Source organism: Planococcus citri, chromosome 5 (genome assembly GCF_950023065.1).
Source record: "Planococcus citri chromosome 5, ihPlaCitr1.1, whole genome shotgun sequence".
Taxonomy (NCBI): Eukaryota; Metazoa; Arthropoda; class Insecta; order Hemiptera; family Pseudococcidae; genus Planococcus; species Planococcus citri.
In genome coordinates, this window is record NC_088681.1 from 36,466,109 (window position 1) to 36,491,093 (window position 24,985).

General features: G+C 33.3%; 2 protein-coding genes across 3 annotated transcripts; both read left to right on the forward strand.

The window, feature by feature from the left end:
• The first annotated feature begins 6,945 nt into the window (after window positions 1-6,945).
• Window positions 6,946-10,606, forward strand: LOC135846955 (cytadherence high molecular weight protein 3-like). 2 transcript variants are annotated; one of them, XM_065366332.1, is made up of 3 exons: window positions 6,946-7,176; window positions 9,352-10,264; window positions 10,331-10,606. In XM_065366332.1, the coding sequence occupies exons 1-2, from the start codon at window positions 7,162-7,164 to the stop codon at window positions 10,243-10,245; spliced, it is 909 nt and encodes a 302-aa protein (XP_065222404.1). In that variant the 5' UTR covers window positions 6,946-7,161; the 3' UTR covers window positions 10,246-10,264; window positions 10,331-10,606. The 2 variants fall into 2 exon arrangements, with proteins under 2 accessions (XP_065222404.1, XP_065222403.1); XM_065366331.1 differs by having other exon boundaries at window positions 6,957-7,176; window positions 10,349-10,606.
• A 7,991-nt stretch (window positions 10,607-18,597) lies between these two features.
• On the forward strand, window positions 18,598-20,786 carry LOC135846958 (zinc finger protein 512B-like). Its single transcript, XM_065366334.1, has 2 exons — window positions 18,598-18,753; window positions 19,969-20,786. Exons 1-2 carry the CDS (start codon window positions 18,742-18,744, stop codon window positions 20,692-20,694), a joined length of 738 nt encoding a protein of 245 aa, XP_065222406.1. The 5' UTR covers window positions 18,598-18,741; the 3' UTR covers window positions 20,695-20,786.
• Window positions 20,787-24,985: the final 4,199 nt, after the last annotated feature.

Here is a 24,985-nt window from a genome sequence, read left to right on the forward strand (position 1 = left end):
TGACCCAAAAATTCATGTTTGGGAAAAACTAAAGAGTCCTCCGAAAATAAAATTCCAAAAAAAATGATGAAAATACGAAAATGGGTGGATTAAAAAACTTTCCCATTTCCACTCTCAAAGTGCCATCTTCACTTGGTGTTCAAAAAAAAACTTTAGCTTCAAAAATGTGATCTGTTATGAGAAAACCAGGTTAGTGTCCAAAAAATCGATTTGGTTGTTTTTATGGATATTGGTAGTACTCAGTATGCAGAATCCACCTGTGCTGGTTAAAACGTTCGCGAACGATTCTTTTGACCCTAAATTCAAGGTTAAAAAAACAGAGCAATTACAAAAAAAGTTTGAAATTTTTTTTTGTGATTTTCTTGAAAAGTATGTTCTGGGGAGTCAACATGCAAATTTTTGGGGCAATCGGCCCACATTTGGAGGATTAGTGCCATTTTATTGAAAGAATGAGGCTTAAGCTGAAAAAATCAACTCTTTTCACCTTGAACAAAATTTTGAAAAAATTGAAAAACTCAATAAATAACTTTATTTTATATTAATTATTCATTCTTAGTAGTTTTCGCGAAATTTTTGGCGCAAAATTTATAAAAAACGAAAAAATCGATTTGGGGAAATTTCGATTATCAGCCTTTGGCAACCCTGATTTTGAAAAAAAAATGTCAAGTTATGTTGGCACCCCTTATGGCCAAAAGTGGTCCAAGTTTCACGGACCTACGAATCATAGATCGTCGAACACGTAGATTCAAAACTTCAAATGCCCGTCCTGTAAAATTTACGTTTTGGACGCTAACCTGGTTTTCTCGTGACAGATCACAAATATTTTCCAAAAGAAAAAGAAAGAAAAAAACATTAAAAAACTTTACACTACAGAACAATATTTTTCGAAGGAAAAAAAATGAAAAAGATTTCAAAAAATTGTAAGAGAAGAAAATGGGCATTTTTCAAAATTTTAAAGGAAAATGAAGAAAGTTTCCAAGTAAGTAAATTTTGAAACATGTGAATTTTTTACCAACTTACAAAACTTCGGTCTGGAAAAGGGGAAATAATGTTTGAGATTTTTCAGTTCAAAACCCCAAAACATATTTTCCAAAAAGACAGTAGCTACTTTTAAACCCAACTTTTTTTGAATTTTCATTGAAAATAAAATTTAAAAATTGTATGTAATTTCAAAAAACATGTAGGGTAAAATGTAAAAATTGGTTGAAATGCATTATACTTAACAAGCAAACAAACAAAAAACAAAAAATGTATCAATATAAAATTGAATATTTTTCAAATTGTACACAATTTCAAACAAAATCAACACATTTTTCTATGATGAAAAAAATCATCCGGCATATAAAATTTTTTTTCACAATTTTACGCATTTTTTATTTTATTTTCTCACTTTGTTAAAAAATTGATTTAGGAACGGTAAAAACAATTGTGAAATGTAAAATTGAGCTTTCAAAGTGAAAACCCAATTTTCATAACACAATAAACCAAAACTAAAAACCAATGGAAATTTTTTTTTAAATGCAGCAAAAATTCTTCTCATTACTTATTCTCTTTTTAACAAATTTAACTATCAAAATAGAATCTCAACATCCCGAGAGCCATAAAACCGCAAAATGTTGGTTAAAAATTCAAAAAATGTGTGAATTTGAAGGAGTCGATATCTGATATGAGATGTCTTTCAGTCTTTTCTCAGATCCTCATTTTTAAAAACGAATTTGGGCATACCTAATTTTGAACCTCTAAAGTGGTTGAAATCCCATTTTGGAAAGTAGTGTGATGAAAAGAGGATAAAATCAAGGATCTGCGAACATATTTGCTCCAAGTTCAACTAGTCCTGACATATGAGACTGAAATTTGGTAGGTACCTAGTTTCCCAAAAAATTGCAAATTCGAGAAAATCACGAGATCCTATGAATGGTAAAGACTGAAATGAAAATGGCCATTTCACTAAAAAAAATTAGCAAAGTCGATCTCTCATTGCCTTCCTTTTTTGAAATTCTTTTGGAAAACTTGTACTTGAAAATTCGGTCATTCTAACCCACATGTGCCCTTTTTTCTGTAATACTTTTTCATCCTACGCCAGAACTTATTCCAACATCATCAACACAACAGATACCGAAAAAAGCACAGTACTTAATAGAACAGTTACGTGAACCTACCACCCCCTCTTCCCTTCCTCGACCAATTTCTCATTAAATATAGTAAATCGTAACCGAGGTAATTACGTTTTTCAGCTAATTACGTCTCCTTAAATGATCAGATAGTATTTAATCGTAATTGAATTCAGTTTTTGGACGGCTATAAAGGTGCAAACATCGCATAACCACGCCAACGTAAGGGGTTATTTGGCAACACTACCAATCTCTACCTACCTATATAGAGGCGAATATAGGAAATTCGACTCGTAAAAAATCGCAAAGTCATGTCTTTCAAAAACAACATCCATCAAATTGGACTCATCAGACGGCCGATTCAGAATGCAGACTAAATTACTCTACGAAATGACATATAAATTGCATGATAAATTGAAGTATTACCACGTTATCAAGATTTCAACCATAAAGAAGGTGAAATTGTATAACCGACGAAGGTAAAGTACGAAAAATAATAGGTTAGGTCAAGAGTAGGTACTCTCGGTAATAATGCTCGAGCTGCAGCAGACGTCTAATAAATTTGGAAAAATGTTACCAATTTATTTTTATTTTTTTTTACACAAAAAAGTACATACACGATATTCGCAAAAAAAAAAAAAATTGACCCATTTTAAAGCTGAAAAAAGAAAGAACTCGGTAATTAGATCACATCGAGAGTTGTGTCGTGCGGTGTTGGAAAACTGCATCCGTCGCTTGCATGTGGCGCTGGCGCACCGCGAAAAGATTAATTAACAAATAATCGAGCGAGTAATTTCATTCATAATGAAAATCGCGTAATTCAATAACAAGGTTCTTCAGAACAAGTTCACCGAAGCGGGCGGTGTACAATTAAGATGATCCGAGAGACGAAAATAGTTCGTAGTTCGGTGCCTCGAAGCGATAGCACGTTCATTTGGCTGTATACGTACTATTGACCAATCGAACTAATTACGGCACGATGATTGCGAAAAAAAAGTTCAAACGTATCTTTATTTTTCAATATTTTGAAAATAGGTTAGGAAGTGAACTACAATGATCGTGTGACAAGATGGTTCGTGTTCGGTCGAACCAGTTTTACTACTTTTTCGTTTAACACCTGAGCTACGCAAACGTGAACTATGAGTTTCCCAGGGAGTCTGAAAATAATGGCTTTTTATTACGCTGGCACACCAGTTATGCAACCAGCGCACAGTATTATAGGTAAAGGTATTCTTATATGCGATATGCAACAATTTAACAAATGTGGGAATTAAAATGCGACAAGATGCATTAATAATTATAAATTATTAAAATTTATTATTTTGATGCTACACAAAGATTTCTACTGGAATTTCTCCATTTCAAAGGAGACGAACAAGTGACGAAATTAACGGGAAATGATTTAAAATAAGTAGAAGTAGGTACAGGTGTTTTTGCTATACTCACCGATAATGGTTTTTTTGTGTGGAAATTTTTACACGTGGAAATAAAGTATCGAATGGTTGGAGAATTTCATCAGAATTTTTGAAATGGGTAATTGGGTACCTATTGGGTATTCATCTATTAAGAATCCGGCAGGTGTAAGAGTATAGAAAGAAGCATGTACCTAAATCTTCAGTTCAAATATGATCTCCATTCGTCATACTGCAGCCACAAAAGCCTCATGCATTGTTGGGGGGGGGGGGTATCCTTGCAGAAAGTAAATTGAGCTCGTTCAAGTACATACAAACAACATACATAATATTAAAGGAGTAAATGGCATAGCTTTAGATGTCCTTCCGAGTTAAAAGAATCGTTTCTCAATATTGAGTTTCATAAATAAACAATCAAAATGTGAGATCAACTACATATTCAAAGTTAAATAAAATGAAAACAATAGGTATTTAATTGAATTGATGAAGTGATAGGTAAGTAGTAACTTGAAAGTTTTAAAAAATACGCACAGAAACTTCTGGATCTGAAGCCAAGCAAAGGAGTAACCATGGACATTATTTTCCCAAGTGATAACGATGCCAACATTTCAGGATGAGGTTTTATCGTACAATGTACATCATATGCAAATTCTCACAACTTTGTCTTCATGCACGAATTTCCTCAAGTTCAGAAACAACTTGTAGTTCAGAATGTTCTCCAAATTTCCTAAATTGAATTTTATTGACTTGGTCTCAACATTTTCCTTTCCCAATTTTTCAGTTTTCTAAAACTCTCTCAGTATCCAAACAAACAACCGCATTTTTTGAATAAAAAAATACATACCTACCTATCCCAAAAAATCATCCGGAAAAACGTAATTTTTCATCAAAATTTACTAAAATAAAGAGTGTGAAGTTCACATTTCTGCAAAGTATTTCAGTTTTGAGACGATTTCTCGACTATTGATAATCTTTGAATAGATCTCTCAACCTCTAATAATTTTTCAGCAGATTTATCGCCTTTTCCCAATATTTCTAAGATGATTTTGAGACCATTTTTCTCGACCAGCGATGACTTTATTCTCGATTTTTTGACCGATAGAGGCTCTCTAAGAAACAAATCAAATTTTGAGCCAATTTCTTAACTTTTGATAATTTTAGTGCTGCCGAACAAAAATAAATATAGAGGGGAAAAGGGCGGGACTAGAAAAATTAACTCAAAATCAGAAATCAGCACCATTGAAAATGCAAACTAGGTATTCATAGGTCATACAAATCTGAAATTTAAAAAAAATGGGAGCTTATTATGGAGTTAAAAGGACGAGTATCAAAATTATTTAGATGCGTACTTTTGGAATCTTTTGACACATCTTACATTTTTCTTATGATTATCGAAAAATTGGCTCCAAAAGGAGAGAGGGGTGAAAAAATTACAAGTCATAAAACAAAGCGATATGGATATCAAATTATAGGTTTTCGAATACGTTGATTCTTATTCCAAAACCAGTTTGACCTCGAAGTTAAAATTGAGCTCTTTAAAAGGAGAGGTTTAGTGCTCTTAATTTTTAAAAATTTTATATGGTCAGTGATGTCGATTTGAAATTGGAAAAAACAGCTTTCCACCGATTTTTCTAAAATTCGGCTTCATTTTCACGAGAACAGATTTATTTGATTTTTTGGATTTTAGTTGAGTGCAAGGTAACGTGGCTAGAATCACCACAACCCAAAATTTCTGAAAAATGAGCCAAAAATGTACCTCGTAGGTACCCATCGATTAGAAAATTGGTACTTGACAAAAATCATCAAAATGGCATAGAATTGTAAAAAAAAAAAAACTGACAAAAAATTCACAAAAATGAAAAAATAAAAATGAAGGTTTAAAAAATTGAATTTGTCAATAAATCGAAAAATCGCCTCACAAATTGATTTTATTTACGAGTATAAAAAGTCGACATCACTAAAATATGGGTTTTAAAAACTAGATATGAGATGCTGATTCTCGAGCTGATATCTTGATTTCAAAACAAACAGAGCCCTCGAGACTCAGAGACTGGTTTGAGTACAAAATTTTGAAAAATGAAATTTTAGTGTAAGAATTTTGCTCTTCTAGAAAACCTAGTTTTTGTGGTAAAACGGTTTTCAGAATCGAAATCAGTATCATCGAAATTACATAATTTGATACCCACTTACAATTATGTATTTTATTTTGTGTGGATGCTTGAAATTTTCACCCCCTCGCCCTTTTTCGAGGATCAATTTTCCAAAAACACACAGAAATTCAAAATGGAATGGAAATCCCTGAGAGCGAATACATCCTTAACAAAGTTTCGAGCGACAGGAGACAAAATTATGGATTCAAGATAATTTTCCCCCTCCTCTTCAAAAAATCATTTCTGCCCCAAAAATATACATAAATGTTTTATAAATGCATTACCTACCAAATAACTTCAAAAATGCATTAATTTTTTAATGCCACACTACACATTTTTAGAACTTTGTAGTTTGAAAAAAGTTTAATCAAAAAGTGGTAAAAAATTGGCGTTTAAAAAAAAATGAAAAATGATTTTCGAAAATAAAGATTTTGTTCGAAGAAGATGGAAGTCAAACTTTAATTACAAACAGCAAAAAGTAAAAATTGCTCAAAACTTGCGATGTGGTTTTTGGAAATGTAATGAATGTGAACCGCCTTTGTTCTCATTCGCATTTTTGACTATAATACGTCACGCTGCGAGACTCAGTGCAATTAATTTTGCTCTGAAGGCGCATATTTCCCGAGGCTACATTTCAATCATTAAGGGAAAAAAGCTCAGACAAAATGATCTCAGGCATTAATTTCCCAAGGAGACCTACCAAAGATTCAAGCAGGTGGCGCCATAATTCCGCAACGAAAACATCGATAACTTCCAATCAACTTTTCACACCTGGATTTTTCAACTCGGCAACCTTTACGAATCTCAATCAGCCGAAAAATTTTCTTTCAACCATTTCTCTCGAGGAAACCGGTTCACGCGAACTGGAATATTTCCCCTTATTTATAGCCTACCTATAGATAACTCTTAAGATGTTCTAAAGTTTCAGCGTTAATCCAAAGACCACCAAATGTTTGCCAAAATCACCGGGAAAGAAAATCCTTTCCAAAGACGAGAATCCGGGCAACGTCCTTGGGCATCGGTTCCGTCTCTTTGCAAAATTTTTCTATAAAATTCTAATTTACATAACGGATGCACGAAATACCAATTAATTTACGACTCGAACGTTAAAACCAGCAGCAGCAGCTACGAAATGTGGAATTTGTCAAAAAAAAATGATGCATCTACATATTATGTAATATGACGTCACTTCTATACAGTGTATGATCGCGATTGGGGACAAATTAATTGATTAAGATAGGTCTTCTGGAAAGCTCTTCGATCCACTGGAACAATGTACTTTCGGTTTCCTATATTTTGAAACCTGTTTATACTAGGGCAAGATCCAGTGTTATTTTGTGGACCGGCGTATATTTATGCTAATATGGAAAGTGACGCCCGATATATCTAAATTTTTATTCGAATTCGTCGTATAATGTCCTCTATATAAACATAGTGAAGATAAACAGAATCGAACAGTTTATTCAGTACACAGTTTCCAATACAACAATGAATACCGTATCTGTAAGTATGAGTTTTTTTTTTCACTGAAATTTTTTCTAAAGTATTTTGTGCGACCTTGAAATGCAAAGAGAAAAATTTAGTGCAATTTTTTATTTACTGTACTTTTTTAATTTTAATTTGAAAACTGCATTATGCAGTTGAAGTTTTGACAAAACGTTACTGTGCAAATGTTTAAGTGTAAGTGATCGTCAGGACGATGGAGTTGAGCTTTAATGTCCATGGATTTACTTATACTATCTAATGAAACTATATTGTAGACTACAATTGATATGGAACAATACACAACGTGCAATTAAACAAATCTACCTTTCTCTTTGCATTCGAGTAATAACCGTAATTACCAACGCGAATAATTTACCTATTCATTTTTCAATTTTTTTAATCAGTTCGCGATTATTTTTTTTTCCTTTTAAATATTTATTGATTTTATAATTTGATAAATTCGTCAAGTGAACAACCTGTGGTGAAAATTCACACCTTAATTGATCACGATTTTCAATAAGTGTGAGAATCCTTTCGCGTTTATTCGAATTAAAGGTTTATTTTTTTTTATTCGTTAACCGGTTTACAGACAATTTTTCAAAGTTTTTAAATGATGTATTAATCTTACATACGTTCGTTCAATTTGTTTCTTTTTTCTTTTTTTTATGGAGAAATTTTGCATAATTTATATTTATTCGAATCCAATACATTTTATGTGTCTATTTGATCATTGACCTGCGATTCAATTTTTCTAATGATTTGTTTTTTTTTTTTGTTGCTATTGAATTATCTTTTTTTAATTTTTCATTTCAACTTTTTTATTCATGGTACATATTTTGTGGTTCAAATTCTGACAGAAAATGAACGATAATTTCCGAGAAAATTCGGGTTGAAAATAATACGATCTAAAAAATATTTGTGAGAAATTTTCCAAACATTTTTTTCGATTTATACCTAATATTTTATGTACTTAATAGTTGATATTCGCAAAAATCTCAAAGGAGAGGAGAGGGTAAGATAGATTTGGCATGTTTTCAAAAGAGAGAGAGGGGAATGGGAGAGAAGAGGAGAAGAGAAGAGAGGAAAGGGATCATATTTTTAAAAATTTACCCAGATAGACATTTTGAAAAAAAAAAATCTGAAGCTAAAATTACAAAATTTCCTGATTTTACAAAGTAGATTTCTTGGAAGGATGAGGGTACAGAGCAAGATACACGAATTCACTTGCCAGCGCATTTCCTCTACTTCTACCTCCAATTGCAAGAGGCACTTTGGGCTTCTTCCCGAATCCAGGGTTTTTCCAAAAACTACCATTGAAAAATGATCAGCGCTCTTTAAATTGAATTCAAAAGTTCAATAATTGAGTCATTTGGCTTGATGAAAGAGAGACGGGTTATTGAGAATACTGCTTATTCAAATTTCTAAAACTTGTTGAGCATCCAGTCGTCATTTTGATTTAAAAATTTTAATTAATTCAATCAAATGCAGAACAAATAGCCAATAACTTCTCATTTTTTTTTGGAATTTGCAATAATTACTGAAAAGTTGGCATCACTGCGTTCCAAAATATTTTCTCAGTTTCATAAATGATACTATTTCATGTTTTGGCTAAATTTCAAAACACGAATTTACCCAAAAATAAGTGATTTGCAAAGCTTCAACCGCTTTGTAGAGCCCTAAAAGTGGTCTTGGATTTTGATGGCAAGGGCCTAAGATCTTTCAATTTTTCCCTCGACCTTAATTTATGCTTAAATCATGTGGAATAGTTGAAAAATTCTAATCAAAATGGGAATAACCGGCTGTTGAATGAATGGTGTCATTTCGTTCCTCCCCTCACTGTCCCCTCATCGAGCCAAATGATCGAACGATTGTGTCTTTGAGAATAAATCTCACTTTGTTCATTAATTTGCACCATGCTCTTGCTAAAAAAGTAGCATCTTTATTGATTTTTCAAAGACTTTTTGCCTCCATCCCCAATTGCTGATCTTAAGATCTGTCAGTCACAAACCTGAAAGATGTAAGCCTTCACAACCACTTGAAAAATATTCAAATTTTGTTCTCCTCACTTCCAAAAGTGCACATCCACACCAAACCCAACCTGGCCTAACTTTTTTTGACTTTCCCAGTCCCACATGCCAAAGAGTTTTTTAATCATCCAAATATCTCACGTTTATTTTGCATTTTTTCTTACAGGCTGTTGCAATCTGCATCTTGGTCGCCGTCGCCCAAGCGGCCTCCGTCAAAGAAAACAACAAAGACAGCAAACAAAACAAACGTAGTATCGAACACGGATGGGGCAATGAACTCGGATTAGGAAGTTACGCTGGAAGTTACGGTGGAAGTTACGCTGGAGCTTACCCATCTTACTCCACTGGCTTGTCTGGAGCCAGTTTAGATGCCGCTTCATTGTCCTTGTCTTCCGGAGCAGTCCCAGTAGCCAGCGCTGACTACGGTGCAGCCCTCTCCTCATCTGGATTCAGCTCTGCAGCTCTCCCAGCCGCCAGCTACGATACCGGTGCCCTAGCTTTAGGTGGTGCCGCCGTAGCTGCCGCTCCCGCCATTGAAACTGCCCCATTATACTCAGGTGCCGCTGTAGCTGCCGCTCCAGCCTACGCTTCCGCTCCAGTATACTCTGCCCCCGCTTACGCTGGCCCGACTTACTCCGCTGGCCCGGCTTACTCGACCACTGGCCAAGTCGTACACATTTCCAAAGATGTCTTGATCAAGAACCGTTACGCTGTACCAGTCGCCCAACCATACCCAGTCAAAGTTGAGAAACCAGTGCCATACCCAGTTGCTCAACCATACCCAGTCAAAGTTGACAAACCATACACCGTCCACGTTCCACAACCATACCCAGTACGTGTTGAAAAGCCAGTACCTTACCCAGTTGAAAGAGCTGTACCTTACCCAGTTGCCGTCAAAGTACCGTACCCAGTATACGAACAAGTCCCAGTACATATCCCAAGACCAGTCCCAGTTCCAGTAGTCAGGAAACAAACTTGCATCCAATCTAACTCCGAATTGGTACCTCTTCATTCCTTGGGAGGAGTTGGAGCTGCTGGTATCACCGGATACTCTTACTAAGAACTTGAAGATCAGCGATGTGAGTAACTGATACCGTTTAAACAGATAATCGCCATTAAAAAAAAAAACGATTTAATTAATCTAGATGTTTTTTGTTTTACAGTTTAACGTCAAAACATTTCAATAGGAAAATCAGCGAGTTCATTGAACGAGGCATTTCTAGTCTTTCACTACATCAGCTTCAAAAAATAAAAAATAAAAAAATGCCAAGACGATGATATTATCGATCATTTTTTTAAAAAAGACGTTTTTCAAATTTACACCTATTTGTTGTCTTGTATCATTTTTATGTATTTTAAATCCAATAGGGAAAAATTTCATTCGATGTTAGACTTTTTTATATTAAAACATTACCCTTAAATGGTCCGTTTATTTATTCGAGTGTTTATATTTATCAGACGATTTATGATTCAACGATACCAACTGTGGTTTAACGACCACCTAAACGTATAAAGATCATCGTGTTTCCTCTTTCAGTTCAGTTTATATGATTTCTGGAAAAATACCACGATCGTGATATTCTTCGATGAGCAAAGATAATAACGGCTCGAGTGATTTATTAAGCATTCAAAGTGTAATTACTTTATCAGGCTAATAACTCGAGATGCAAACAATGAAGTATTCAATTGGTATCGTCGTTTATGGGAATTTTTTCAACATATTTTCTCATCTTTTCAAGGTCTCGATTTTTGGATATGTTTAGTATTTCAAACTTCATATCAAGAATGGCCACATGTGAAATGTTAACTCTATGGATGCTATATCTGAGAACCTGAGAGGTCATATCAACCCAAAAGAAGCACACGTACGCAGAAAACAGCTAATTTTTATAGCTTATAAATTCCTTCGAAATTCTATCACAAACATTAGCCAGGTATTCAACTCCAAAGAGTAGTACAACAAGTTAACAAAAATGATATAATCTGCGGTTAAAAATTATATAATTTTTCTAAAATACTCTGTAACAGATTCAAATGTCAATAAACTGTTGCTTTTGGTCGAAGTTTAGAAAGAAATATCGTATCGAAATCCAAAAATACACATAAGTCTGCACTTGTACATACTTTGGTATCCGGTACTGAACAACTAATGAGAGGGTAGGTACAGGTAGGTATACCTATTAAAAATTTATGGCGTTCAGATTTGGCAACAAATCCAAATCTGTTCCATTTACATAATGGTTTTAAATTTGAATTTCAGACTAAATTAATGGATTTGAAACGACAAATTAAAAGAACCGGTCGAATAATTGAGATTAATTTTAAAACGGCAGCAGATACCTAGGTTAGACTTTGCAGCATGCATAGGAGAATTGGCCATGTACTCCAACGGACGAGTTGTGCGGGTATTAATTATTACAGCACGTATTTCGAGGGCGAATTTAAGACCACTGAATCAATTTTAGTCGATCGCTTAAGCATTTAATATATACCTACCTATATACTATAGGACGAATCACAAACAAGCTGCAACAGCCGGCACAATAATATGAAATAATTCAAAAAACGTGACTACCGTGAACGATTTTACAGATTATGCGTTCTCGTGACAATTAAAATCGAAATTCGTGATTTTACTATTATATACTTTGTTAAGTTCAATAAAATTATTATCTACCAAATTACATGGCCGGAATGGTATCGTGTTCGGGTATTTTTTTTTCTTTCTTTTTCGAAATACTCGTATAGGTAACCGACTCGACGACGAATATTTTTCCAATACAAAACTTAACCCTATGAGACGTATATGTGTGGTATAAGCATTATGATAAGTATATAGCTATACAATTTTCTAGGACGTACAATTACACCTATTTCCACTTGGATAAATATTTACCGTTGTTGCGATGAACTTAACGACCAAATTACCTTTATTATAAAATTCTCGCGGTGACGTAATTAACGGCTAACACGACAAATACTTTGTATACAGAACATAGCGCATAACTCACACGTAATCTTTAGAACCAGTTCAGGTCTAATGACATCGGAAATAACTTTCTCCATTTGGAGTGAAAAATGCCAAAATTATGCTTTATCGACTATTATGGAAGATCTATTCGTCTTTTGATCGAGAAGGATGAGGGAAGGGTGATTTTTTTTGGTTAATTTGGGTGTTGAATGAGTGATGAGAGCGTATGAATTAATGAAAATATGTACATTTTAACTGAACGCAAATGTAATGTGATGTCGAGTTTACCCCCTTTGAAATAATATTCAAAAAGGTGAGTCAAGATTCAGGGTCATCAGTATGAAACTACATAATTATGTTCAGCATTGGCTCACAAGAGAACTTCTCGACCTTTATCATTTCAAGTTTGAAAAATAGCCTAGGTATTCCATAAAGTTTTCAAGAATTTAACTAAAGTCGAAAAATGAATTTTGACGATTACACTACAAATATGAAGTACCTACCTTCAATGATCTTTCCATTCAAATATTTATCTAAATTCTGTTTGAATCCGAGACGACAAGACAATCGAGTACTGACCTACGATTGGTAAAATTCAGAGCACTTGAGAGCCAAAATGTATCCAGAACAAACTTCATTTTTACTCCTTTTCCTTTCATAAGAAATAGTCTCATGGAAAAGTTGATTTTTTAACCAACCGCTCATTTTCAAAAGAATAATAATAAAAATGAAATTTTTCAATGAATTTTGAAAGTTTAGCATCTTTTGATGATTTGTTTTGTCTCACATCAGACTTCCTCCGGAAAATCGAGGCGTGAACAAATTTCCCCGTTTACTCTCTACCCTCTACAAAGCTGGCAAAATTGGATTTTCAAATCCCCCCCTCGTTTTTAGAACATAGAATTGGGCGAGAGATGTGGAGGTTCTAAAAATGCGAGTACAGGTTGATAAACTTTAAAAAAAGTAGCCAAAAAATTATAGTTTTCTCAAAAAAATGTACACTTTAAAAAATTGCACTGGACATTTTTTCTCGTAAACTCAATACTTTATTCATTAAAAAAATGAATTCTCAACCAATATCTCAAAAGATTAAAAGAAGGAGAACGTCTCGAATTTAGACCGAGTATAATTGATTCAGTAAAACAAACTACGCCAAATACGTACCTGGAACACTTTTTTTCAAACGAAAATTTTGAGGATAAATTCAACTGTTTTAAAAGATGAAGGAGAGATGCATTCTCAACTCTCCGTTTGGAACCATTTTTAAGCAAAATTTCCAAGTATTACGACCAGCAGAAAACATGTTCTCAAACAATGGCGATTTTGGAAGACCTCTAAAAATTGAAAAAGATACGTCAAAACTCGAGTTTAAAAATTATTATCCAAATTTCAGACAACGCTTCTTTTAATAATCGTTGAGAATGATTTCTCGTATTTTCTTTCACTCTCGTAAAAAATGCCCCCCCCCCTCCAATATAAACCACTTCTCTTATTCTAAAACATTATAAAATTTTGAAATTGTTTTTTTTTGCCTTCCATAATTTTATGTAAGTAATTTAACAGAAAACAAGAAAGAGACAAAAAAAGTATTCTGTTTAAAAATTGAATGTAAATGGTTCATGCGTCATCAAAAAGGTCCCCAACGACATTCATACATTTTTTTGAATTTTAAATTTTTTTTTTTCAACTGAGGTTTCCGGGGGCACGAGAGCCTTTTTAACCACAAACATGAGTTGATATTCGAAGTATGCATTATACGAAGCACATTGCAAATGATAAACTATCAAGATTTTTAGAATTTCTCAAATTTTCATGGAAATTGTGAGGTTTTTTTTAGGGGGAGGGGTATTAACGGGTATATCCCAAAAAAGAGGTAACCAAATATTCGAATTTGGGCTCACTAAAAACATAACGAAGGATACGTTTTTACACGACCTAGAAATTGTTTTAAAATTTTATAAAATTGGGGGCCACACTTCAGATGTCAGAATTCCAGAATCCTAAAATGAGATTTTCACTGAATATTACTCGTTGGAAACCACAGGCTCTCAAATTCAAGTATGTTAAACCCCTCCTCCCCCCTGAGTAACTAAGCGAATCGATTCCAAACATTTTCGAAAGAGAAGTTGGACTGAAATATTTGTGATATTTGAAAAAAAAAATTACTCATCACTCAATTTTCTCAGAACGATCGCCTATCTACATACTTATGCTGATTTCTACATTCTAAATTGAAGATGCAGACGAAAATAAAAGGCCAAGTTGATAGAAATCTGTTTTAAAATTTTATCACTTGAAAAATTTTCTAATTCTTTCCTCCTAAATTGTTTTAGGATCCCAAAAGAAAAATGTATACAACATTTTCATTCCTTTTCTTGATAACTTCAACATTTTGCAAGATGATATTTTCATATTATAACAAAATTGGGGTGAACGGGGGAACAAATGTCTCAAAGATTTTCGATTAAAATTTTTGAATTCTCAAAAAAAAAAAAAAATGGGCAAAAAATTACAAAATGTGGAAATTTTGAACAAAAAACAAAATTTTAGTGTTTCTGAATTTAAAAAATTTGTTGAAATACGAGAGATAATCTACATATGTAAAAATTGAAAAATTGCCAAATTTTAAAAATCAAATTCCAAAAATAAATTATCAAAATGATCAAAATTTAAAATTTAGGTACCTATTATATTTTTCCTGCAAGATCAAGTCCAGTTTTATGCATGCTATTTAGAAATAGTACAACTTTTTGTACTTCAATCGGAATTCCGAAAATTCCAAAATGAAATTTTTTCAAAATTGAAAACAACTGCGACATTTTACACCGTTTTACTCCAATTTTGATGGTGATATGAAAATTTTTTTTAGTGAGCTGTCAAAGCTGTCAAAAAATGAATAAAATGCTGTGTTTTGGAGCAATAAATGTTTCTTTTGCAGGTCTTATGAAACAATTGAGGAGAAATGAATCGAAAAAATTTTCGTGTGATGAAACTATGTAGTTAAGTAAGTACGTATAAACCAAATTTTTAATCAATCTGATCTTTCATTTCCATCTGCATCTCCAAGTTTGGCTTTTGTATAGGCACACTCGTTTTGAGCAATCTTCAATTTTTCAGATGAGCGATAGCTCGAATCTTTTTTTTTCAAATATAGGTTTTCGGTTCAACTTCTCGTACGAAATTTTGGAAATATTCTTCAAACCACTGGATTTACATGTCGTTTGGGCAATATTACAAAAAGCGGAAAACGATGGCTAGACAAAGACATTACAGTAAATGAAGTTATAGCAATACTATTACGTTATTATCAAGATTGATATAACTCGTGACACGGTCTGGTTTCCGAAGAATTGTTTCTCATGATCCAAAACGATGAGAGTTATCATTCTATATAATTAATACACAGTTCACAATACACACGTACGATCAACAGGTAAATTCTATGTAAAACTACGTCGGCTCATCACTCTTTTGAATATATGAGATTTTCAACTTTGTGCACGCCATAAAGGTAGATATAGACGAGGAAACCTGTGAGAATATTTTTTGAACCCTTGTCAATATTTTAATTAGCAGAATGGCACTACCGTGCCAGTTTTAATTGCCTTTAAATTCCCATTACGATGAAAAATTTTCATAACCCGACGACGACCACCAACGGTCCTGAAAACACACAAAGTATCCAACATGGAACAATACCTACTCGTTCTTTCTTATGGCATATTATAATGACAGATTACGTAAAATATCGACTTACGCGGGAACGTGTAGTGTATAATTTTTAATATTTTTCTGTTTCTGTTATTTTGTATTTTTTTGAAATTCGGATGTTACTTCGAAGGTAATCATGCGCGTACGAGAGCGACACCTTAACACACATAATTAAGTATATTTTGAAACTTTCTTTCCAGCAGAAGCCCAAGGTCAATGAATATTTCGGATTCGTGTGAAAATTTAATATTGTAAACGAACTATTAAGAAACATGTAACATGACATTGAGAGTAATAAAGTATCGTATGGTTACGACATAAGTACGGCTTTGATGATATGTTTGCATGCCCATGTAGGTCAACGACCATTGCTGGCTGGAATCGGCTATGATTGTACGAGACGTTTCTATGTATATTTTTTTTTATGCTTTTTCGTGTGCGTACAGAGATACTAGTTATTTGCTACTTACTCGTACGTATAAGATGATAACAGTATATTCGATGGTCATTGATAAAATTTCTACCGTCTAATGAATGTAATAAACCGATCGTGCTTATCGAGGTATTCGCTTGTTTTGATTTTATCGCCGGTAATGACCGCGTTGTTTAGCTTGATTGAATTTTAATTGGCATTTTTTCTTCATTCAATAACGTCTGCAGGAAGGATGCTGAATTATGGGATTTTTTTGAAGGTCGTCGATGCGCGGGAATTTGATTTTGAGTTTTGTTGAAAATTAAATGTCGGGGAGGGAAGGGGTTAGATTGGGGTATTTGGTGAAAAATGAACAGTTCAACCGTCTGGGTTAGTTTATTGAGCATTATTTTCAAATTGTGTTTCTAAATTTTGAAAATGACCTCAAAAAATAATTTTATTGAAATGGCTGGTGTCAAATTTTCAAAATTGTGTGATCAGGAGGAATGTCTCACTCAGAATAAGCAATGTTTGATCCAATTGTTTTGAAACTCAAGTTTCTTGACGAATCGACTTTTGTGGTCTTCTGAAAAATGTTTACGATACTTTCGTCACTTTTAAGGGTATGAAATTATTTTGCTAGAATTTCTCGTACATTTTCATGAAATTTCATTTTTTTAGAATGTTTTTCAAAAATTTATAGAGTGATTTTTTCAACGAAATTTACATTGTAATGGCAATATTTTTGAAATGCATAGTTAGGCACTACATTTTAATCGATTATTCAATTTCAATATACTTAATCAACGACGGAGAAGCGTAAAAACCATCTCTCTCTCCTTTCAAACTAACGCAGCAGTCAGCACATAAATTAATGCTGATATTTATGGGGAAGGGGAGATAAATTTCTGAAAAATCAGAGCATAATTTTGTCACTTCCCATTTTTTTAGAAAAAGGACATTGAGGGGTCGAAAAATCTCAAAAAATCCCACAAAATATCCAGTGACACGTCTTTTTTAGCATACTTTTGAACAAAGCGACCATAACAAGTAGAAAAATTTAAAGAGTCAAAACAAAATCAACTGTTTCAACACGACATTAGCAGAAATATTTCACCATTTTTTGGAGGGGAGATGAGGAGAGGGGAGGAGGGGAGCAGAAACAAATTTTGAGGTAAAACTTTGTTTGGGAGAAAAAATAGGACAAAATTTTTCAATTGATAAAAAAATTACAAAAAGATAAAAAAAATTGAAATTCTGAATTATTTCAATAAAATGTTTTAGACATTTTCTCATTCTTCCTTCTTTTGAATCAATCGACCCCTATCAATTTAGCGTCATTTTGCATGACACCAGTTGTCTCAATACCTTCTCCCTCCCTCTCCCTCCTCACTCTAAACTTGAGTTTCAAGACTTTACTCAAATTTCTGATTGTCCGCAGGTATAATTTTTGAGTAGTTTCAAAAATGAGAGAAAAAAAAGGACATGGGCTGCGTTATAGATCACAAGAAATGTAACATTTTCGTGTATTTAGACTTTCAAAGCTTTCAATTGAGAAAAATTCGTGAAAGTTCTGCTAACACCTTTGTGCATGGGTCTGCAATTTTTTCTCAAAGAAGAAAACTGAGGATGGTACAGCATGAAAGTCACTATCTGCTACAAGAACTTGGTTTTTCTCTAAGAGGCCTAGTAATTCTGCAGATTTTGATTGATTTTTTTTCAAAGAAAAATTATACAGAAAATGTCTTTTTCAGATTGCTCTTTGAAGAGCTTTTTTGAGCTTTCATTCAATTTTTTGAGGAGTGTTTTCAACTTAGACTTGATGTTGGTTATGAAGTCACTGAACAAGTTTAAATCAAAGCTGAAAAAAAACACCAAAAATTTGATAAAAAAGGACACTTTTGCGAGAAAAAAATTTCGACTTCAATTTTTCAGCTAAAAATGCTTGTTCTCAATTTTTACGAACAGAGGCTTTGTTTTTGAAAATTTAGGACTCAATTCAAATAGATAAAACTGGCTTTTGATGTTGAAATTGTCTAGATTGTATCCAACTTATGGCAGAATTTCCGAAATGTATTCTCAAAAAGTACATACCTACTTATAAACCTATTTCATTCAAAAAATGAATTTTTACCCTAGTGTTGACGATACAATCGAATTTTTTGAAGCTACCCTTCACCTTACACACCACTTTCAAATGCATCATTTACTCAATAAACGAGACCGACTGTTACATAACCCACCAATGAACTGAATGACAACAACAATACATAGCCTGCAGAAGAATCAAGTACATGTACCATAATGGCCTTTACCATCGAGAAGGGTAGTTTTAGAATGGGTTCCTATATATAAATAACATTTTCACCACAAAAATAAACAATTTAAATTATTACGGTGATCTAAAAGTTGTACATATTGTGTTCGTGCTAAAAGAGCTTCCATCCAAAATCACCAACATCATGAAACGAATAGTAAGTACTCGACATAAGTACCTCTACCTATACCTATCTAATCATAATATTTGTTAGGTGAATCGCGATCTATCCGAGATATTATAATTGGCGATACCTCTGCCTTGAACTTTTTCTCTCAAGTATTGCAAATTTACACATACTCGTATTTTCATATTATTGCTTCATAGCGACTAACTACGTCTACGTACACCTATTATAAGGTTCTTTTGATGCTCATACTTGGCTCAATTCAATTGAAATATCTTAAGTGGAAAAAACTTGTTGATAAAGAGTAATTGTCTGCGTTTTTTATCGCACGTAATTCGTCTTACAGCTCGTCATCTGATAGTCATCTTATATCTTATTAGTGTGAATTTAATTCAAAAACCTGTTTTCACAATATTGTCTTGTTTTGTCTTTACTCTTCAGGTATAGGCACAGAAATAAACTTCTTACAGGTTCACGTATGTGGGAAAATTGTAATTTACATAAATATTAATCTCGTTAGGCGTCGATTTTATTTTATTAATATTTTTCAACTAATTATCTCGCAAATGAGATTCTATTAAGATAAAATTTCCGTTTCGTTCAAAGTACATAGTCACGAGTGAGTTAACCTGCGATTTTACGCATTTGCAGCCTCTAAGGAGACGTAATGAAGGAGCTGGAGTGAGAAGGAATGGTTAAAGGGGGAGGATGAGATGGAAAGTACCTCGTGTTATAAAATTTGGAAAATTTCATAAGGAGGGAAAATTGAGTTTCAGAGGAAACATTTTCAGAAATAATGATCTTTTTTGAAGGAAAATGGTGGTAGCAAATTGTTTACGAGTTAAAGCAGACAGATTTGCCGTAAAATTGGGCAAATTGAAAAAAAAATAAGCCCTAATAATAATAACATTTCGAATAACTACGAAAAATAGAACGAATTTTACACTAAATAAGAAAAAATTGAAAGAATTTCATCAAGTTGAAAATTTTTTTCAAAAAGATTTCAAGTTTAAGAACTGAAAAGATTTTAATTTTTGAGAAATTTGAGAAAAATTTCATTTTAATCAAAAAATTGAAAACCTTTCATTTTCTTCAGTAAGAAAAATTTTTTTCGAATCGAAAAAATATTCAACTTAAGTAGGTTGCAAAAATGATACGGTTTTTTGTGATGAAAAAGTCAGAAAAACTCTCCACCAAAAACAATCTCCAACAACACAAAATATTAATCATATCGTGTATTTACAGATATACTTTTTCCTACTAGCCACAGTACTGGCGGAATCAGCAGAAAAACAACCCCAAAAACGTTCCCTCGAATACGGTCTCCAAGCTTACGCCAGCTTATACAACAAATTCGCCTCACTCAAAGGCAAATACGCCCCAGCTTTCCACTACCGACCACCAGCTCAAGTCAAAACGATCACCATTCAAAAAGAAGTACCAGTTTTTGTACCACAACGAGTCGAAGTGCCAATCGAGAAAAAAGTCCCAGTCTATATCAACAAAGAAGTCCCTATTTACGTCCCACAACCATACGAAGTACCCATTGAGAAAAAAGTCCCAGTTTACATCAACAAAGAAGTGCCTGTCTACGTTTCACAACCAATCCAGGTACCTGTTGAGAAAAAAGTACCTATCTACATCCAAGTTCCAGTCGAGAAAAGAGTTCCTGTAATAGTCAAACAGCCATTCGCAGTACCAGTTGAAAAACCTTACCCAGTCCATGTGCCAAAACCTTATCCAGTAACTGTGGAAAGGCAAGTACCAGTACCAGTGGAAAAACGAGTACCAGTGCCTGTCGATAGACCAGTAGCAGTTCCTGTAGAAAAGCCAGTACCTTACCCGGTACATCGTTTGGTACCGTACCCTGTACATCATCAAGTTACCAAATATGTACAGAAAGCTGTTCCTGTACCGTACCCTAAGCCTGTTTTTATCAAAAAACCAATCCTGTTTAAACATCATTTTTAAAACTCAAGCTCGAGTTGGAGTTAACTCAGCTTAGCTCGTTTAGTGTATTGCTGTAAATAGTTAGGTATCAAATAAATTTTTTTTTTATTATTTCTTCGGAGAGCTTATTTCGTATGTACGCCTATTTTATCCAGAAGGAAGTCTACGAAGGTGAAATGTTATCAAAAAATAAGTCATTTTATCCAATCGTAATGAAAATTTGCCATTTGAAGGTATTTCAGTGTATAACGTATCAAATATTCGAAAAGATTTAAATTCAAATTCTTCGCTCGTCTATAATTATTTATAAGGTCGCAAATTCCATTCATCGCCTCACGTTATCTGAATACCAAACAGTTTCACTTTAGAATAAAATTACAATCCGTCGAAAGATTTTTAAGTCAAAAACTAGCAGCTTTAAAAACAATGGTGAGAGATTCCTCGTACCTATGAGAAAATATCAACCTACTTTTTCGATCTCAAATAATAATAGCGCTATCATTTTCCTGTCAACGTTCTTCTACAAGCAACTTTATTGCTAGGTAGGTACTTTACGAGCGATTAATCATATCCGAAATTTGTATATCTAATTGAAACTCCCAATTCCCAAATTTGTCCATTTATTGATAAATTCTTCGTGTGAGTAGCTAAGTTCTAAGGACATATTCAATACAAATACGTCCAATAAAGAAGGGTCTAAGTAAAAATTTGGCCATTTATGAAAAAAGGGCCTAAGTCGACTCATGCCCTTCTGAAATAAACGCATTCAAACGTAAGAATGAACAAAATTAACGACCCAGTTTCCGTCGTTTTAATTATCAATACAAAAAATAACATATAAATAAATAAAAAATGCAATATTTCACGGATCGCGTTGCTTTGCTCAGTCTGCGTAAGTGAAGTGCAAAGCTGAAAAAAAATCGTGTGCAGTTAAAATATCTTATTTAGAATCTAACCTGGATGACATAATGTCAAGTAGGTATTGTAACCCTACTAGTTAATACGTACATTGTACATTATTACAACGAGCATTGTACGAAACGTTAGTAGGTATTTCAACACTCAAGCACGCATACACACAGTTAAATAGGGGTTCTCATATGTTTGTTAAGGGGAGACTGCACAGTTTTATACCGTAAGAGAAGTAGGTCTCAAATTATAATAGTGTGTAAACAAAATCACCGAGTATTAGCCGATATTATAAAAAAAGAAAACAATTCAACATAATATGGGTAATACTGGTCACGAGTTCTCGACCAATGGACGTATAGCTCAAGGTAAAGAATACCACTGGTACATTTTTATGCAAGTTTATATGTACTTATGCTTTAAATATATATATTATCTGCCTACTTATTTTGCTTTCAATTTCTAACATAAGCTACTTATGCAGTTACTTGTATACAAAACTTTGCCTTTGGGACAAGTTTGAAGAAATTTTCATTTTTGGGCAATTAAAAATGATGAGGATGGAAAACAAGGAGACGTAGGGTACCCGCAATACCCGCACGTTGATGTCTATTTTGAAGGGGGGCGAAAAGAGTTATAATATAACTCTTTTCGTTGGTCTTGAAGGAAAGCCAATTTCAGTTCTTTCGTAGAGGCTGACCTTCCAAATACAACGACAAAATTTTCTTCTATCGAAAGTGAATCACGGGACCATGAAGGGTTCGAAGAACTAATACGTCTTTATTAATGTCCATAATATGAGAAAACGATGTCTGACGAAGGGACAAAATGATGAAAATTTGCAGTATTCGAGACAGTAATAAAGTTCAGTCCATTTACATTTTTTAGGGGGGGGGGGGGGGGTTGGAGATAATTGCGAGGAAGAGTGTGCTAAATGAGAAACATACCTATCTATGTAATATCTAATTCTTTTTTTGCTGAAATTTATTTCACTTTTTTAAAAAATTTGATTTTTTTCTTCAATTAACAGAAGTATTTTTTAAAATAAATATCTATAATTGTCACTCAATTTCAAAGCCCCCCCCCTCATCACAAAGTAAAAACTCAAAATTTTGAAAAAATGCTGGCATAATTTTCCAAAATAATTTCATTATTCACCTAAAACAAATTTTTCTTTCATTTTGCTTGGTTTAAAAACTAATTCAAGTAAATTTATAAATTTCAATTTTATTTTTCACGACATTATTTGAAAATATTCAAAACTTTTTTTGAAAGCTGGCTAACAGGGAGAGGAGCTTCAGATCTTTCTTAATTACGACTTTATTCTATAAAAACTTTCATATTCAAAAGAACTTCTACAGGGGTTCAAAAACTTATTCTATGAGATTTCATGCCTATAATAATTTAAAATCAGATGACGTAGGTAGATTTTGAAAAAAATACAGGTTTTAAAAAATTTGAAAAACTGTATTTTTTCAACATTTTTGAAAATATCACTTCAACTTTGGATGGATACGCTGGATTTTGATTTGTGAAATCAATACCTAGTAAAGTTGACAATTTTACTTTTCTACACTCTAAAATATTTTCTCATAAGTCCATTCTTAACACTGTATGTTTGAAAAATTAGCAACAAAAAAAACACGAATCACCAAAGGATCCATAAAAATTCTGAAAAATGGAACCAAAAAAGCGATCAGCGACGTGAGAAAAACATTTTAATGTTGGAAAAAAATCAAAACAAGTGGCAAAATATTTTTGTGAAAAATGTACCTACTCGTAAGTATTTAAAAAATGAAAAATATAAAAAAAAAACATTCCAACTAAAATTTTGTAATGAAAACTCGATTCAGATTTTGACGATTTCAGTAAAAAAAAAAAAATGACTTTTTGGCGATTAACTACCTATTGCTAAAAAATTACACCTTTTCTAATTTTAGACAGAAAAGTGAGACTATTTCGCAACTTTTTTTAGTAATTTTTGACGTAAAAACCAGAATTTTTGCCAATTTCTGGTGAAAAACAACATTTTGACAATTTTAGTAAAAAATAGAGTCTGTTTTGACAATTTTTGGCAGCAAGTGAAAATTTTCAGCAATTTTTGGAATAAAGCAACTTCACGATAAAAAAGTGCCTTTTTATGAAAATGTAGACAAAAAGCGATAGGCTTAAGTACTGATAATTCCAACAAAAAAGCAACACTTTTTGTCAACAAAATGAGACGTTTGGGCAATTGGAAATTCTTGCAAACTAGCGACAATTTTTAGTAATTTCTGGCAAGAAACAACATTTTTTGATAATTTTGACAATCTTTGGTGTTTTGGCAGAAAACGAGACTTGGACAATTTCAGCTAAAGGCAGGACTTTGTAACGTAGAAAACCATCAATAACCCCAGAAAATCTTCAATCTTCAACTCCGAAGTCTGAAAATCTCACCAAATGCCACTAATCACATACTCGACCCATGCAACCAAGAAGACACGCAACTCCCAAGTCACAAACAAGAAGAAATTTATGATCATCGCGTGAAAATGCCATCCTGCAGAAATGTTTTTTCAGCCTTCATGCAGAAGCTAGTGAACTTTCAAGGTGTAAATAACCAGAGCCAAGATAACCTTGCCCAAAAAAAAGCACCATTCGAATGTAAATAATATAAAATTCTTATCGCAACTTTGTAAACGGTCAATACACCAAGACGGCGGCGGCATAGGTATCGTCTCATCGTCTAGTACACCAGAGAACACATGCTCATCAGACCAGATTAATTAATTACGCTCCAACGAGCACTATTTACATAATAATCCAAACTATACCCTCGCACAAATAATGTATTATTGTCGAAGATCCTTTACAACCCATAAATGATCTAATATTACATAAACGATGACTTCTCGAGTATCTGGAAATTTAATCAAACTAGATTTTTTAGCGAGCTGATTGAAAAACTTAGGCTAGCGGACAGGTTGATTACGAGTCAAATAAATTATCATAATGGAATTTAAAAATCCATTATAAAAATAAGTCGAGTTTTTTGAGAAATATGTCGACGAAACCACACATAAGTCCCCCTTTTTTTTCGACGTAATGATGTTTTAAGACACCACAAAAGCACCAGTAGCATGACAGCTTCGATGTGTTTACAATTTATGGTACCAGATAAGTTATTTTTTCTAATCCATTAATTCACGAGATCGCGTATAGAAAGTCGAATATTTTCGCTCATTTCAAAAGTTCGATAAATTACGAAATGGCTCTTACAAATAATTTATACGGCGTCGTATTGACGAATTTATAATGATAAATTCCAAGTATTTGAAAAAGATAGGTACCCGTACCTACGTAAACACCACTATGGAACTATCACACAAAAAAATTGCCTTTCAGAGGTCATTTCCAAGGTTAA